Genomic DNA, 10,710 nt, shown 5'->3' with positions numbered 1-10,710 from the left:
CAATGAACTGTGAAGTGTCAAAGCACCTGCAAATAAAAATGGAAATCTATGAGAATTTACTTTATTTCCTTTTTTGGTTTTTTTTTAAATATACATATACAAGATATTTCAAAAGCACAAGAACATTATACAAGTTTCAAATTTACATTTTTGCAATTAAAGATACCAATATGTGCATTATCAAATAACTTCATCTGTCAGCTTGAATGGAATAGAACTCAGTGGCGTAAGCGTCTTGCGATCACTAAATACAGATTATACTCACAGTGAACAAAACTGCATAGTAGTTTATGAAATGAAAGATGACCACACTAGTTGGTGAATGATATGGGAGCCCATCTGCTAGATTAGTTATGTGCAAACGTGCAGAAAGATGCAACTTTCCTCTCCCACTACTTCAGCTACAAAGAGATTTCTAGAGCTTTAAACATGAGCTCAGCTGCTCAGACCTGCTCCTGTCCTCACACAGAACAGTTCAGACAGAGTAAGTAAAGTGAACTCACTGCCTATTTGACAACGGAATCTTTTTTATCAGTGAAGTGAAAGGTAACTGAAAGGTTTTGATAAATGAAAAGGTAAATATCAGAGGGAAACAGTGAATAGAGTTTTGGTATCAAAGAGGCATACATTTGCTAGTCTTAACCCACGTTTTTTTGTGGTAAGAAGTGTTTTGCTGCCCTTACAAATTGCCAATGCACGCAAGGTCTCGTGACAGCTGCTGTTCGAAATTCACTGTGTGTTTCAAATACATTTTAGAGAAGACTAAAAGAATTAATAGGTCTCTAAAGGGTTTCATATTCAGGTTCAAAATCTGAATCAAAGAGAATGGCCTTAACTGCAAGAAACAGAACACCTGAAAAAGCCATCTATTTGTATCACCCAGGAAGGATTATAGCAGAAGTTATTAAAAAAGTACTTGAAATCAGAACAATACTTGAATTCATTGGTATTCTGTTTTTAGATGGAGTTACAGTGCTCTTTGGTGCACTCATACATACTCTAAAAACTTTTAAAAACTAGGAGAATAGTAATATTTAAATATAATTTGTGATTCTACTGTCTCTCAGCAGAACGGAAAAAAAAGACAAAGAAATTGTACAAAAACACTGATATTAATTTGAATCCTCCTCCCCCCCTTTCAAGCCTTATTAAAATGACACAAAAGAATCCCAATAGCAAAGGGGTGGGAAAATTTAGAGTACTGACAACTTTGAACTTCCACACAGAAATGGAAAAGTATTTTTACCAATCACATTACAAATTCTCTCATATTATGACTGACATTCAGGAAACAGTACAACAAACATCGAGAACTGAAGCACAAACACGTAACATTGAGAGAGAGTCCAATCATAATGTGCTACTAACTACTGAAGGGCATAGAGACAAGACTTAGCCACCTTTTCCCCCCCCCTTTTCTGTTCTAACTGCACTGAACCACTGGACATGCTCCCCAAAATGCAGGAAGGGCTTGAAACAGTGACAAGAGAATTAGGAGTGGAAAAATCCTCAGTTACGGGCAAGCTTATTTCTGCTTCTAAAAATTGCTTCTTCTGGGCCTTGATTTTAGGCTAGTGGTAGCTTTGAACGTCTTCTGCTTTACTGAAGTCTCTGGCTCTTGTGCTGGTTGCAGAACTACACTACAGCTACTAACAGTATTTTCAGGTTTGCTTCTTGGGAAGAATCTCAGAAGACAAATTGTAAAAGTAAAACTAACCACAACCTAGCCAATGGTGCAGCCCTCTTGGGATATATGTTAATAGAGAACAAATTCATTAGATAAAGTGCAGTTCTGGCAATGCAGAAAGCATGGACTTTACTTCTTAATGCAATAAGCAAGATGGTAATTGCCCCATGCACTTTTTGTCCCACACTTCTCCTTTAAAAAGTTATTTACTAAAAACTCATTACATTCCAGCATACAGCTGAATGCAGGCTTTTTCTGTACAAATTAAATGTTTGCTCTCCCTGTTGGTGCAGATTACTACAGGCCTGGCACCACCTCCGCTCCAGCATTACGCCACAGATCTTGACGTATTTAAAAGATTTATTAAGCTAGGGAAAAGAATCCAAAGAAAGTAAAGGAGGTTTTTCCACAGCAAAAACATTTAGGCATATTCTCAAGGCATGGAAGAAAAAGAAACAGGGCATGTGTCCTGAATCACAGCTGTCCTTGTCAAAGCGTATGAAACAAAACTTCTCAAAACAATGGAACTATTTCTGGATCTGAACGGTCAGTAATAATTGCATAAGTAGTTTTCCTTCTGGGGGTGGGGAGAAAAACAAAACAAGAAAAAGAAAACCATGTGACATGAGATTCTGTCTCAGTGTTTCAGTAATACTTCCAACCTAGAGAATCCATTAATTGTGTGTGAGAGTCTATTATCTGCCATCTTCCTTTCCTTTTTCAAAGCACTGCCAAAAGTAAAAGTTTTCACTAAAAATTAAGAGACTCAGAGCAGCTGCCAGTTGAATCCAAAGAAGATCTGATTTGTTTCTTGGCTTCTGGCAATCTCCTCTATGATGCAGTGTTGCTGCCATAGCAGATGAAGCTTCCGGTAACGTTCCTGACATAAGTGCAGGGGATTGCCTCTTCTTCATGGAAGAAAAAAGGAGAATACCCAATAAACGCATCAGAAGAGCACATGACAAATTGTTCCATTAATAGTTTAGCATGGCCAGAAAAACATTAAATACTTCTATGAACATAATTCCAGCAAGCGTGCTGGAAACGGCAACAATCCCTCATGTGGCATGCAGTGACTGTCATTTCCAACACGGCACTTCAGCAGGGGCAATTGTTGCACATTTCTAATTAAAAACATAAAAAGTGCTGTTGAGAACGTAAGAAAATTTAACACTATCCTAAAAGGGTATTTTTTCCATTATGAATGACCCATTCATGACTGGAAACTGCCATCAAGAACTTGAATTTCAACAAGTTGACCAGGCCAGGATGCATACTACAGTGCTGCATATGCTAGCAGGAAAAACATGTCTAAATGGGTGAACAGACAGACTGACCAAAATGGAAATGGGGAAAGAAAGTCAAAGAGCTACTCACTTCAGACCTGGATCTGTTTCTCCATATTCATCCAAGTAGGGTGCAGGATATAAGCAACCCCTGGTTTTACCTTCAATGAGGACAACTTTGCATTCCCTGATTCTTAAAGACAAAAATAGATACATTTAAAATACAAGCCCACTCCCAACAGGATCTGAACATTTTGGTGAGCTGTTATCTCAGGTCAAAGCAATGTCTCTTGAGTTCAGACAAGAAATAAAGCTCAAGTACTTTGATAAAGTCATGAATGTTGACATCCATGTATTTTCCTTTGCTCTTTAACATGCTAAATTCTGGCTAGATACTTACTTCAGAAACATACAGACTCCAGCTCCACACTGAAGAGCGTGAGAAGTACAGGCTCCCAGCTCCTCCCCATTCACCAGTTCCTGACAGCAAATATTCTGGGAACACAACATAGCCCCACAGAATAAACACAATACTGGATGCTTTTGTTCATCATCAGAAGACCGCGGGCACCTAAAAGAAGCATCATCAGAACATTACTGCAGGAATTACAACTTCAAAAGAAAGAAATGTTAACTATGGATAACGTTGCTTAAAAACACAACAACACAAAACAACCCCAAACCCCAACCCAGAAACAAACAAAAGCCCAAGACATACTATGTCATCATCAGATTTCACGTATCTGGTTCCTTTGGCTATGTTTTCACATTTCTGGAAATATTTTATCTGCAGGGTATCCATTTTGAGCAGGAGGTTGGACTAGGGAAGCTGCTGAAGTCCCTTCTAAGCTAAATTATCCTATGATTCACTCTTCCTGGCAGAAAACAGTGCCAACCTTCTGGGCTGAAAAAATAATTGTCATGCTCACAGACAAACCAAATGCACTTGGCACTGGTGAAAAAAGATGAGCAGATTAAGGTACAAAAATTTTATTTGCTATCCTACCAAACACAAGGGACTGCACTTAGTAAGCTGTTGTGCTTCATGTTCAGAATGAACATGTGCTAGTACTGCCCATTATAAGCATAACAGCACCTCTGCTTCTGCAACATAATTTTACTACCAGGTACAGCAAGGGCCTGAATTTAAAAGGGGACAAACCACCTAGGAGGATAATTAAATGTCACATCTTACCTAAATTGAGAAGCTTGGTTCAGAAGGCAGCTATAGTCTTCAGGAAGCTCTATTAAACTATTTCTTTTCCTAGGATACCTGGGTAAGTGACAAACAACTATTGTGAGAGTAATAGGGATGACAGCAAAGAACAGCAAGCTATGAATTCCTGCTATGCTTCCAGTCCTTTCTGCAAATTTCCACAGTTCTAGACCAGTTCATCAGTCCTAGAAGACCAAGTGAGATGCTCTACAGGGGAGCTTCAGCATTTCTATATTCCAGCAAACACAATGAAATGAAATTCCATGTTACCTACATGGGTGGGGACATCTCCTATTTCAATTAGCTTTTGGGTTTTTTCCCTAGAGTAAGCTAGATAACTTGTCTAACAATGTGGTACATTCTCAATGAAGAAGAGAAATGTACTTTTGGGGGAAGAGCAGGAGACGGAAAATACTAACACGCTAACTTGCCCGTAACAAGCACTTCATTCTTTCAACAGTTAAGTAACAACCAGAATAAAACTGGATATGAAACAGAAACAAACTTACCTTATTGCAATGCTTTTCCCCTTCAAACAACTTAACACCACTGGGTCAGCATACCACCTGTTTCAAACAAACAGTTGCATATGGTAGTGTTTGGTAACAACACATATTCAGAATCACTGAACTATAAGCAGTAAACAAACACAGGCCACAGCTAACCATTAACAGTTCTAGCTAAAACTTCACAAGGAAAACCAGCCATTCTTTAGTGCTTCAGAAAGACTTGAAGTTTGCATACAAAAGAAAAATCCATGTGGGAAAAAAAAAAAAAGTATGCTTAAAAATGAATCAACATCATAGAATCAGTCAGGGTTGGAAGGGACCACAGGGATCATCTAGTTCCAACCCCCCTGCCATGGGCAGGGACACCCCACACTAGATCAGCCTGGCCAGAGCCTCATCCAGCCTGGTCTTCAACACCTCCAGGGATGGGACCTCAACCACCTCCCTGGACAACCCATTCCAGGGCTTCACCACTTTCATGCTGAAGAACTTCCTCCTCACATCCAGCCTGAATCTCCCCACCTCCAGCTTCATTCCATTCCCCCTAGTCCTATCACTACCTGAGATCTTGAGAAGTCCCTCCCCAGCCTTCTTGTAGGCCCCCTTCAGATACTGGAAGGCCACAATTAGGTCACCTTGCAGCCTTCTCTTCTCCAGACTGAACAGCCCCAACTCCTTCAATCTGTCCTCATACATGCACATGAAAACACAACATTAAAAAATGCAAGCAGTCCTCAGACACACAAAGGTTCTCAAAGTGGGCTACAAAACACAGCTGTTAAGTCAAACTGTAAAAAAGTTTCATATGCTCTACCAGGAAAATATTCATTGCTTTTGTTTTATAACCCAATAGCTGTTTTACAATGCCTCACTGCATGTTGTATGCTTTCTTCAAATGGCCAGATGAGGCTACCAAAACAATGACAGGCGTTGGCAAGCTACTCAAGAGGGAAACTGAGATATCATGTAAATTATCTCTACAAAAAGGAAAAGAAGGGAGAGAGAACTGAAGCAGATGGTCAATCCAGTAAGCTTCATTTAACACATCTCTCAACAATCATCAAATTTAAGCTTCTGAAATAAGATTCTTTCAGAAAACATAAGGGAGCTTGCATGCTGATTTGAAAACTGTTACTATTAAATACACAGTCATCCACTTGAAACTTCTGCTTTTGACAATGGATTTGTTAAGCACTGCCTCTGCTGATCATTTTCTAATGTTCACAAGCACCAATCCTCTCTGTGGTCTTCCAAGTACCGTCAAGTCTTTGAGTGAGCATGAAGGAACAATGTGAGACAAATTTATTCATTAATTTAGTTGTGAAAATGCTATCAATTTAGTATCATAGTAACATAGTATCAGTCAGGGTTGGAAGGGACCACAAGGATCATCTAGTTCCAACCCCCCTGCCATGGGCAGGGACACCCCACACTAGATCAGGCTGGACAGAGCCTCGTCCAGCCTGGTCTTCAACACCTCCTGGGATGGGGCCCCAACCACCTCCCTGGACAACCCATTCCAGGGTTTCACCACTCTCATGCTGAAGAACTTCCTCCTCACATCCAGCCTGAATCTCTCCACCTCCAGCTTCATTCCATTCCCCCTAGTCCTATCACTACCTGAGATCCTAAGAAGTCCCTCCCCAGCCTTCTTGTAGGTCCCCTTCAGATACTGGAAGGCCACCATTAGGTCACCTCAGAGCCTTCTCTTCTCCAGACTGAACAGCCCCAACTCCTTCAATCTGTCCTCATAGGAGAGGTGTTCCAGCCCTCTGATCATCCTTGTGGCCCTTAAAACTTACGTATAACTTACATATAATACAATTGCAATTCATTGTAGTAAAACTGTTGGCAGGGAATTGTTTGTCAACTATATGAACTGTAACTTGGAGCCAACAGCTCAAAATATTCCTGAATGGAAGTAATCTAGACAAAGGTTTAAAAACAAATAACCAAAACCACACACACACAAAAACAACCAAAGGCAATCCAAAACCAAACAAATGAAAACACAAACCCCAACACCAAAAACAAAAAAGGGAAAACCAAAATAAACAAATTAAACCCAAAGAGAAAACAAAGCCCACCCCCAAAACCACCAAACAAACAAACATAACCTACCATACAAAAAAAAAACAACCCACCAAGCAAACAAAAAAAAATACCCCAACAGAAAAAAAACAAACCCATAAAGAAAAGGCTAGCATTAGCCAGAGAATTCTGCCAGGAAAAATGAATTAATGCAACCAAGTGCCCAGACAGACACATTAAATAGAATCATAGAATCATTATGGTTGGAAAAGAACTTCATCAAGTCCAACGGTTAACCTAACACTGCCAAGTCCACCACTAAACCATATCCTCAAGCACCACATTCAGATGTTTTTAGAACACTTTCAAGGACAGTGATTCCACTGTCCTTGGGCAGCCTATTCCAATGCATAACCACTTCTTCAGTGGAGAAATTTTTCCTAATATCCAATCCAAACCTCCCCTGCCACAACCTAAGGCTGTTTCCTCTCTTTCTGTACATGAAGACATTCTCCAGCACAACATAGCAGGATTATTCTCAGAGGTGGGGGAGGGGGGTGAAGGGGTGTCTGTTTATTTTAACTTGTATTTTTGAATGCAGCATTTCACCAATTCTTTCTTCACTGATAGGTTACAATATACATAATATTCAAGTTGTACCTTTTGACCATTAAGCTACTTTGACATTCATCAGTGTATTTTGGAATTAGAGACAAAATAAAAAGCTTCACCCTGTCAGCTACAGAATTCTCCATATTCTTATTTTATAGCTCATGTGATCAGTAATTTTGCTATAGACAGAGTAAAAATATACCACTCAACAGTAAGTTGAATACCATACAAGCAAGTTTCGTAACTTTTCTGCATGACTGATTTAATGTACATCTGCAAGCACTAGCTCCTTAAACTGTTAGCGTTTAATGTTTGCATTGAGATAAAATATAGAATGTTTTGTGGGTTTTGAAGTCCTTAAAAGGGATTCAGTACACCAAACATCAAACAAGTCTTCAGAACTTTGGTATGAATTTGAGCTCAATCATTTACGGACAAATTTGATCCAGAATTCCCATAAGGTCAGCACATCAGAAAAACATGGCCTGTCTAGTCCCAATTAATACCTTTGAAGCAGTGGATTTACTGTGTCCCAATACTCCTGGAAGAGCAGGAACAAATTAGTAGGTAGAGAAAGGTAATTACAAAGTGCCTTGAATTCCCCTTCTTCAGAAACTGCAAAAGAAAAACACAAGCAACTGTTAAAAGTGTTTCAGCACTGTTGAGTAATTCACTCCAAGCTAGAAATCTCCCAATCCCTTTTGCATTGAATAATATGTATCTTAGAGCTTTGGCAGATCTCCTAGCTAGTGCAATTGGATGCAGTTCCACTGACTTATCAGGGCTATAATAATCTGCATTAGCTGAGGATCATCTTTAACAAATCTGACACATATTAAGAAGTTTTTAAGTTGCACATAAGTCACTGTGGTAACAGAACTCCCTGCTTAATATGCATAATATGCACCACATTAGTGCAGCAAATCTTCTGTGCTTGTCACAATTTAGCTTTTCAATATCCTTCTGAAAAACCTGCAAGAGGATTAAATTTTGCTATGATCAAGTCAGTGCTAATATATTGCACAAAGTTGAACTGATTTTATGGGTTTGCTGGGTGGTCATTTATTGGCTCTGCAACACAAAAGGGCTTTTCTGATTTATACTAGAAAGACTCCCCCCTATAGAATTGAAGTTCCAGATTAATGGTAAGGACAATAGCATATCCCAAAATGCAGAGATTTTGACTAATGTAACCCAATCAAATTCAAATGTAGTTCATAGTTTATATAAAACAATTTAAGATGCTGTATTTTGTCTCAGTTGTTCATAGTCCTCCTTTTTAAAGAGCTGACAATTCTGTGTTTCACTGCATTGTGACAGAAGACATCATATTTTTTCTGGGGGTTTAGCATCTGTAATGCAATAGAATCCTTCAAGGAAGAGGTTTAAGTTTTATCATGTGCTTTATTTCTTCTTGGCTCTGTTTTGCTGAGTCCCTATGTCTTCAGCATTTACCAACATCAGCAACTGCACTCAATTGTTTGCTTGTTTTTAAATATACTCCAAGCTCTCTCTCAGGTGACACAACATAAGCCCCTTATATCCTTACATCACAGTATCCTTTTATCCACAAATACTTAGTATCAGCACATCATTGATAATTCACATATTTGCACATACTGAGAAGTAACCCTTTGCATGCACAGACAACTCAGCTTCTCCTGCCTATCCCTTCCTATACAGATTAGTATTTCCTTGTCATTCCAGGTCTTACTTTAATGCATGAACTAAGTTAGTGTGAACATTTAAATAATCCACTCTTCAAAAAAAAACCCAAAGTCAATAAAATACACTTGCTTTTTCATATTTACCTTGTAGTAGTTCCTCAGGTGGAGAGACTCCCAGCAAATAATGAAAAAACAAAGCAGCACAACGAAGGTAAGGCATGATGCCTTTTTTAACACAATCCCACACAAGCCAGCCTGGAATATCCTGACTAAAGCAACTGTAACACACAAATGAGAAATAGCTGCAGTAGCTCACAATGCAAATCCTCCCAGGACATTCACATTTTGGTTAGCATTGGTAGAATGGCAGCTGTGCAGAAGCAACACTGGTGGGCCCCAAATTCTGTGAAACAGCCCCCAGGATCTAACTTCAGGCTTGCCCCCTGCCTATGAAAGCAGTACTGAGAGTTTACATACAACACTTACATTAAGCCTCCAGATGATCTCAACCTATGTATTTCAGAATTATGAAAAACCAATAGGCAATGCATAGCTGTCCCATCTCAAGGTAACTCAAGATAACCTGATTTAAAGCATGCCATACAGCACCACACAGAGCAACTGATTCTTAAACTGGTTGCTTATTACCAAAAGGCAGCAATTTTTTTTGCAATTATGAACATTTCTCATTCAGTGAGAAATGTGTTTTGAATGCACTCCAAAAACATACAAACACTCTTCTGTAAAACCAAAACAAACAACTGAAAAAAGAATATATGGAAGTCACAACAGTAACACTCAAGATTGTTTAACACAAAACTATACTAATCCATTTCTGAGAAAAACAACTGGAGTGATACTTGGTAATTGTTCTTGTAATCTGTACTGATATGAGCATTTAGGCTAAATTTCACTGTAAATTTAACTTATTTAGTGTTCCTTTTATCTAAAAATTTTAAACTTGATTAAATTCACATTTGTGTGAACAGGATGGTCACACAAATGTTGACCAGGTGCTGCTGAGGAAGGACCCTGTAAGGACCCTGTATGGCCTGTAAGGCCATATTATAACATCATCCATATTTTCAAGGTCATTTCACACACAGATACTGAAATACTGAACAGTCTGTAGCTATACCCACCAGAAAAGTCTGAAAAGATAGGCACCAACACGCAAACAAATGAGCAATTCTGTATAGCTTTGCACTTCCCTAACAGAACCATTTGCTTCTTTCTAGTATCCAACTACAATATGAAAATAAAAACTAAAAAAAAACCCCAAAACCAACCATGACAAAACCAAGCACAAAAAACTTTAAAGCCAAACAAGACAAAGAAAAAATAACTACTATAGTTAGTGGCTGTATTTCTCTCCAGAATGAATATAGGCTTGGGAATTTTGTCATCCTTAAACTAAGAGTTTACTCAGTTGTCCAGAAAAAGTAGCTATTTTTACTAAAAAGAGGTAATTTGCTTCTGGTTTTCTGTGTTGCCCAGGTCTGCACTGCCATCTAAGACAAAGAGATGCTGTTACTTACCCACTGGTGTACTGGCAAACCTCCTTACAAAAAGACTCTGCTGCCCGTGCCTCTTCGCTGTTATCCGATGACTGAGCAGTAGGGGATTCTGCATGCAAAAAGAGGAATACCACTGTAAATGGACATCATTTGTGACACACTTCTCTTTTACACATGCCGAGTTC

General features: G+C 38.9%; 1 protein-coding gene across 5 annotated transcripts in view; it reads right to left on the bottom strand.

Annotated features, from left to right (window-relative positions):
- Positions 1-45: 45 nt before the first annotated feature.
- Positions 46-10,710, bottom strand: part of UBR1 (ubiquitin protein ligase E3 component n-recognin 1) — a 71,953-nt gene continuing 61,288 nt past the window's right edge. For all 5 annotated transcript variants that reach the window (XM_068162221.1, XM_068162222.1, XM_068162219.1 and 2 more), the window contains exons 40-47: positions 10,547-10,634; positions 9,153-9,286; positions 7,848-7,956; positions 4,699-4,755; positions 4,169-4,246; positions 3,374-3,544; positions 3,065-3,166; positions 46-2,595 (exon numbers count right to left, since the gene is read on the bottom strand). In XM_068162221.1, the coding sequence (XP_068018322.1) occupies positions 2,454-2,595; positions 3,065-3,166; positions 3,374-3,544; positions 4,169-4,246; positions 4,699-4,755; positions 7,848-7,956; positions 9,153-9,286; positions 10,547-10,634 (881 nt within the window). In that variant the 3' untranslated portion in view covers positions 46-2,453. The remainder of the gene's footprint in view (positions 2,596-3,064; positions 3,167-3,373; positions 3,545-4,168; positions 4,247-4,698; positions 4,756-7,847; positions 7,957-9,152; positions 9,287-10,546; positions 10,635-10,710) is intronic.

The sequence above is a fragment of the Melanerpes formicivorus genome, unplaced genomic scaffold (assembly GCF_026170545.1).
Source record: "Melanerpes formicivorus ecotype bairdi unplaced genomic scaffold, bMelFor1.0.p_v2 SCAF_62, whole genome shotgun sequence".
Lineage (NCBI taxonomy): Eukaryota > Metazoa > Chordata > Aves > Piciformes > Picidae > Melanerpes > Melanerpes formicivorus.
Note: the sequence above shows the minus strand (reverse complement) of the source record. Positions and strands in the feature narration are given on the sequence as shown.